The sequence below is a fragment of the Myotis brandtii genome, unplaced genomic scaffold, assembly GCF_000412655.1.
Source record: "Myotis brandtii unplaced genomic scaffold, ASM41265v1 scaffold30, whole genome shotgun sequence".
NCBI classification, from domain to species: domain Eukaryota; kingdom Metazoa; phylum Chordata; class Mammalia; order Chiroptera; family Vespertilionidae; genus Myotis; species Myotis brandtii.
The window spans coordinates 3,489,943-3,496,631 of NW_005361458.1; the positions used below are offsets into that span (position 1 = coordinate 3,489,943).

The 6,689-nt window shown below is 39.1% G+C and overlaps 1 protein-coding gene across 1 annotated transcript in view; it reads left to right on the forward strand.

Moving 5' to 3' along the window:
* Nucleotides 1-6,689, forward strand: part of FREM1 (FRAS1 related extracellular matrix 1) — a 155,645-nt gene that overhangs the window by 64,840 nt on the left and 84,116 nt on the right. The window contains exon 15 of the mRNA XM_005869602.2: nucleotides 4,359-4,452. Within this exon, the coding sequence (XP_005869664.1) occupies nucleotides 4,359-4,452 (94 nt within the window). The remainder of the gene's footprint in view (nucleotides 1-4,358; nucleotides 4,453-6,689) is intronic.

Here is a 6,689-nt window from a genome sequence, read left to right on the forward strand (position 1 = left end):
TGTGTATTGTTGCTTAGATGATAGTTTCCAGGAATATTTAGCAGTGGAAATACAAGCCCATAATTCTTTCTGCCTCCCACACATGAAATAAGGCAAATGAGATGTTAAGACTGGGCCCCCATCACAGAGAAGGGTGATTTAAAGCACTTATCCAGAGCAGACACACAATCTTTTAAATCTAAAATGGAATCATCTGTTTAGAAAGTACTTCAAGCACAGGTCTTTATTACCCAAGCCGTGGTGTCTCACTTCCAGCCACATTAAAACAGGGAAACCACAAACACTGAACTAGTCCTGTTCTAAGACAATTCTAGTTACCTTCCACAACCAAACAGCAGCTAAGCCGCTACGACCCATTGGGCTTCAAAGTTGTTAGGACTGGAATGGGGGGTTCTAAAGGCCACCTAAATTGTGACGATTATGTTCCCAACAACCCTGGAAAAGAGTGGACAGTGTCTTTAAATAATTCAGGCCCCAAAAGTGCTAAATACTTGCTTATAAAACAACTGAGGACACAACAGGAAATTACTACTCACCTCTGAGTTGCCGTTATTCAGTGGTAGTAAACCTGACTCAGTGTCTGGGAAACAGCTCTTACCTGCTTGAGACATCAAAACAGACTCTGGTAGAAGTCAACCTACTTAAAAAACTGCCATGATGAAAACCAAAAGGTAATTTGGAGAGAAATGTTTACAACATAGTTACTATCGCATATATAAATCAAAAGGGAAAAGATGAGTAGTCTGGAAGGATCATCTACTCTTCTTACTGCTCAGCATCCCTTTTCTTCATTAACAGAACCTTCCCCACATCACCATGCACTCATGGTGGGCCTACTGTATTGGCCACATAACCCACGCACTGCAAACGGTAACTTCATACCTGACCAAAAAAATGTACTCAGTACCACAGAGATACAAATGTAAATGAAAACATCAGAAGACATCATTTCCCACCTGTCAGCTGGGCGATTCTTCCCATTTGCGTTTTCTAAACAATGCTGAGGATTGGTAAAGGCAGGGGTCCTCAAACTTTTTAAACAGGGGGCCAGTTCACTGTCCCTCAGACCGTTGGAGGGCCGGACTATAGTTTAAAAAAAAACTATGAACAAATTCCTATGCACACTGCACATATCTTATTTTGAAGTAAAAAAACAAAACGGGAACAAATACAATATTTGTATTTGCATGTGGCCCGCGGGCCGTAGTTTGAGGACCCCTGCTCTATAGGGTCTGGGATAAATGAAATGTAGATAATTTCAGTTCCACAGACTTGCCTTGATTCTTCAGATCCATCCATGCTTAGAATCAGAAACATTTAATAAATCACATTTTTCAGCTGAGATGTTCAACTATGAGCTTGACCCCTTTACCACATTCTTAAAAAATTATTTAACAGGTGAATATAGTACTGAAACTTTTTATTGATTTAACAAGCTCTTTCTTCAGGGATACTGCATGGAACAAAGCTTTCAATGTTGCTTTCCTTATTTCCAGGTACTCACCAACTCCCTAAGAGTCGCTGAGGGCGGTCACTGCGTTATCAGCACGGAGCACGTCCTGGTTTCCGATGTGGACACAACACTAGACAGTATCTACCTCTTCCTGCAGAGACTGCCTCAGCACGGGAGGGTGGAGCTGAATGGATTTCCTCTGAGCACAGGGTGCACATTTTCTTGGGGAGACCTCCATGCCTTAAAAGTTAGGTTAGTACATTTCCTAGCTTTTTTCTTTTACACGCTTTGGCTCCCATCTGGATCAATGGTGAGGCAGAGGAAAAGAAAGAAGTTTGTCTAATTCATTCAGAAGTGCTTTCATGCCACTTAATACTTTTAAGGGTCAGTTGAAAATTAGAAATGACAAAATTTTAATTTTTCTTCAGGCATTTTCTTTCCCTTTGGCTTGCTGTACCAATGGGGTTGATTTTATGGATATTTAAACAGCAAAAATTCATTACCACAAATATTAAATTTGCTGAAACTGCACATATAGCAAGAGATAACAGTCAAACTAGATGAATATAAAGTGAAATCATCTGTAAGGTGAATCTACGTAATTGAACTTGGCTTTAAGAAAAGTCAATTTCATAACCCTGGAAACTCTGGGATAGAATTCTGTTGATCAATGTCTTCAGTGGAAATTTTATTATATTCTACTGGGAAGGGGATTTGTAGGCAAACAAATAGGGTAGGCTGGGTAGGTATGGCATGGAGTAGGACTTGGCTCTCTGACAGTCACAGGTAGAGCAGTTCCTGCCTCATAGTTCTACAGTAGTTCCCCTTACCTTGAACCTAGTCTTTAGGTTCTGTAAGAAACTTTTTACAAAATCTAGTAAAAAAACACACCTTCTCTGTAAAAACAAAAGCAACATACTAGTTAATTTCTCACAAGTTCAAGTTATAGATAGGAATTTTGGCCTTTTTGATAGAGTGTAGTAGAAGGTGTTAAACATCAAATGCTTAGTTCCACACTTGAATATTGACTAGGAACTAGGATTTGTACACAAGATCAATTTAATCTGACAATTTAATTTATTTACGTTGTTCAGTCTCCAATATCTTTATCTCTTTTCACTACTCTTGTTCTCATTAAGATTTTGTTTTCTTTTGAGATCTCAGCTCTTAGCTTCATGTTAGAGAGCTGTTTAAGTAATTCTTACTAGGGTGTGAATGATGGGTAGAAAAATAAAAGTACCAATATTTGCCAGCATATGTAGTTCAAGTGTTCTTCTAGAAACTTGCAATTATGTTTTTTAATTTAATCTTTACATCAGTCAAACCTGACAAGGTAGTTGATTCTATTCTCATATTATAGTTGAACCTAATGTTCAAAGAGGTTGAGGTCACTTAGCTAGTGCATGGAAGAGTCTAGTTTTTCCCCTTTTATTGTTGAAAGTATGTAGGAGTCTTGTTTTAAAAGAAGTTCTGCTTGACTTCATAGACATGCTTTGGGATGTGTACCCCTAGACCTACTTGACCCCTTTAGAAGTTTAGCATGGTAGGGTAGCTTTAGCACATTATCTCATATCAGCCTATTTTTGATGAAAACATCAGGGAGCATGACAAAATAAAGTAAAGGAGGCAGCTTGTGGGAGGGCTGCTGGGGCTGGAAGGGGACCTTCTCCACCACTGGAATAGAATCCCAAACATGAGTTCCTAGCCAGGAGTATGGGGAGACTAGTTCTGAGTAAAATATATACACACACACACACACACACACACACACACACACACACACACACATTCAATATACTATGCTATTTTTAATGCAACTTTCTTTTCTACTTTGTTTTTTTTAACCAACTTTGTTGAGATAAAATTTACATGCCATACATACACAATTCACTTATTTAAAGTATACAATTCAGTGGCTTTTTTGTATAATCATAGATTTGGGCAACTCTCACCATTATCAATTTTGAAATGTTTTCATCACCCCCAAAAGAAATGCTGTACCCTTTATCTGCCAACCCCCACCCCCATCCTTTTTCTCCTACCAGCCCTAGACAACTACCAATCTATTGATTTACCCATTCTGGGCATTTCATATAAATGGTGTCAGACAATGTGTAGTACTTTGTGACCGGCTTCTAATAGGGCTTCTAATTTGATTTCCTGTCTTATTTTCTTTCCTATGTATCTTAAACAGATCATTGATAAGCTAGAAATTTGGCTCAATGCAACAGCTGTTTAGAACTTACTGTGTATCACTACAGTGGTCTGGAGAGTAAAAGGAAAGTCTAGGATTAGACAATTTCTTTAAGACATTTGACTGAGAATTAAAGGAAAATGAGGCCAAGGCTAGACCAAAGAAAAATATTTTTAAGTTTGAATTTTTTTATAGATTGAGAGGAAGGGAGCTAATAAATAGAAAAGGGAAAAAGGCAGGAGAGAAGCAAAAACTAATTCATAGATCAGAGTTTGAGAGAAGAGCTGAATAGATCAGAGCACAGGCATAAGGATTATTCTTAAAAGTGGGGAAGGAGGGAAAATAATGAAAATCCACACAGTGTCCCACGTTTACCTGCCTACTGCTCAGTCTCAGCGTCCCCCTGGCACCAACCAGCATTTTCTGTAAGTAGACTAGTTCCCATTGTCACAGTGGCAAGCTGAAGGACTGCTTTTTTGATTTGGGAAGACATTATGTATGCATATAACACATTTTTTCCAGCGTGGAGCAATTTTACATTCATGGACCCTTGAGTGATTAAATCTGTGACTTCATGATTACCTCGCCAGCTTCCAAATTCTCCCACTGCATTTTTGATGCTTATTGATTAAGCCTATGGCCAAAGCCATGGACGAACTCTTGTGTCAGGCATCTCAGTGTGCTCTCCTAGTGATAATGTCATCCCCACAGGTATCAGCACGATGGATCTGAGACACTTCAGGATGACATACTCTTGGAGGTCACAGATGGCACCAATTCAGTAGAATTTGTTCTGCACATTGAGGTGGGTAGAACGTTTCCTTCCTGGTTCATATAGAAGTAGAGCATCTGGTTTGGCAGCCTGCTTGGAGTCCCTGGTAGAATTTAAAACAGAGACTCCAAAGGAGAGAATGCCTGCCTTCATCTGTGAGTGTCTCAGGACAGGCAATAGAGGGCAAAGTTGTATTGGTGAAATGGGCACACTGTTTCTCTCTCTAGTCCATTTAAACATAGAACTGCTCTGACCTCAAATCCATATACTTAACTTGAAAAGCAATTGCTTTTATATATAAATTATTTCTAATATTGTTGAGCTGTAACCCTCAACCTGCGGCTGGGCAGGTTAGACTAGTATCACTAGGATTTTCTTTGTAGTGGGGAAGAAGCTGTGTCTGTTTATGTGTGGTGCCCCTTTGTGAATTTGCCTGCAGTCTGTTTGAAAAGCTTATTTTCCTCCTTTTGACAAATGAAGAAAAATCTACACATCAAGGTTGAGTACATGCCCAAAGGCCTGATGGGAACCCCCAAGTTTCGCTGTTGAGTGACAACCCAAGTCCATAAGCATAACTCATAGGATTTGCAGGTATTTATAGTTAGTGACAAAGGAAGGTTTTCAAAAAGACTCATCATGCTCCTGGAAGAGTCACTGAATATCCTTACTACGCTTTATCCTACTGCTGTTTGAATTTTGTCAGATCTTTGTGATATGAAATTATTTGTGAAAATAATAATGTGTACGATGTTTTACAGTTAATAATTAAGAATGATCACATCCATCTAGTGTTTTAAGAAGTAGACAGGGAAGGAATTCTCCCCATTTTATGGTGAAGGAATGTAGGTCCAAGAAGGTTCAATGACTTGCCCAAAGTCATTAATAATAATGTGTTTGTACATGTTTTACAGTTAATAATTAAGAATGATCACATCCATCTAGTGTTTTAAGAAGTAGACAGGGAAGGAATTCTCCCCATTTTATGGTGAAGGAATGTAGGTCCAAGAAGGTTCAATGACTTGCCCAAAGTCATTATCTTGACTGTGTAGACCTGGGCTGACATTGTCTGGTACTTGGGCCAGTGTTCCTTCCTCCTCACCACTGCCTCGATTGTAACTTACCATGTGATTATAATTTTCATGTTGCTAACCTTTCCAATCACCATGCAGAACCCCTCCTTCCATTTTCCCACTTAATCCTACTGAGGGCCTTGGGGTCTAGATGAAGAGCAGCATGTTACTTCAGCTTCAATAAGAAAAGTTAGTTTTTATTGGCAGACTTTTACATATAGAAAACTTTTCTGAGTTACCTTTTTTTCCTGAAAAGCAAATTTTAAGAGAAAATAATCCAATCCAACCTATTTTCTATTGATGACCATCTTCTTATTGATGACAGTAAGCAGTACATTTGGGGAAAAACAATGTGTTTATTGTTTCTTTTTGGACAAAAGGGCATGCCCTTTGAAAGCCAGTCAGAGGCACAAGCAATTTTTGGCATATGATTGTTTTTTTATCTAGGAGGAATGTTTTAATTCTGTTGCCTTTGGACTTTATTATTCATTTGAAGCAGAGGCTATTTTGTGAACTGCAAGATGGTCATCATGAATGTATTAGTGAGATTCATTGATCGAGTCAATAAAAATAATACAGAGGGTCTTTAATGAATCCACTCAGAGGATTTGAACAAAGATATTGTTTCCTAATAAGCCAATAGAAAATAGAATATTGCATACATGTTTTTACCTGTGATTAAATAAACAAGGCTATGTTTCTATCACCCCATCCCTCTATCCATTAAAGGAGAGCGTCAACACAGTTTCATGTATACTTCTTGTAGAGTTGAACAATTGTTTAACTAGCAGGATAATCAGTGCAAATATACATGGTTACAATAATTTATCCCATAAATATTTAATTAGTGTCTTCTCTTTGCCAGGTCCTATGCTAGATGCTTGGGATATGATGATGAACAAGACAAACAAAGTTTACAGGCAAGGGATGAAGGCAGACATTAAAAAGATTATTGCTGACATAATTAATTATTTAAAATACTAGAGGCCAGGTGCACAAAAATTTGTGCACTTGGGGGTGCGGGGTCCCCCAGCCTGGCCTATGCCATCTCACAGTCTGGGACCCCTCGGGGGATGACTGCCTGCTGGCTTAGGCCCACTCCCCGAGGATTGGGCCTAAGCTGGCAGTCAGACATCCCTCTGGCAGCCTGGGAGCCCTTGGGGGATGTCCACTTGCCAGCGGGGAGCAGGCCTAAGCTGC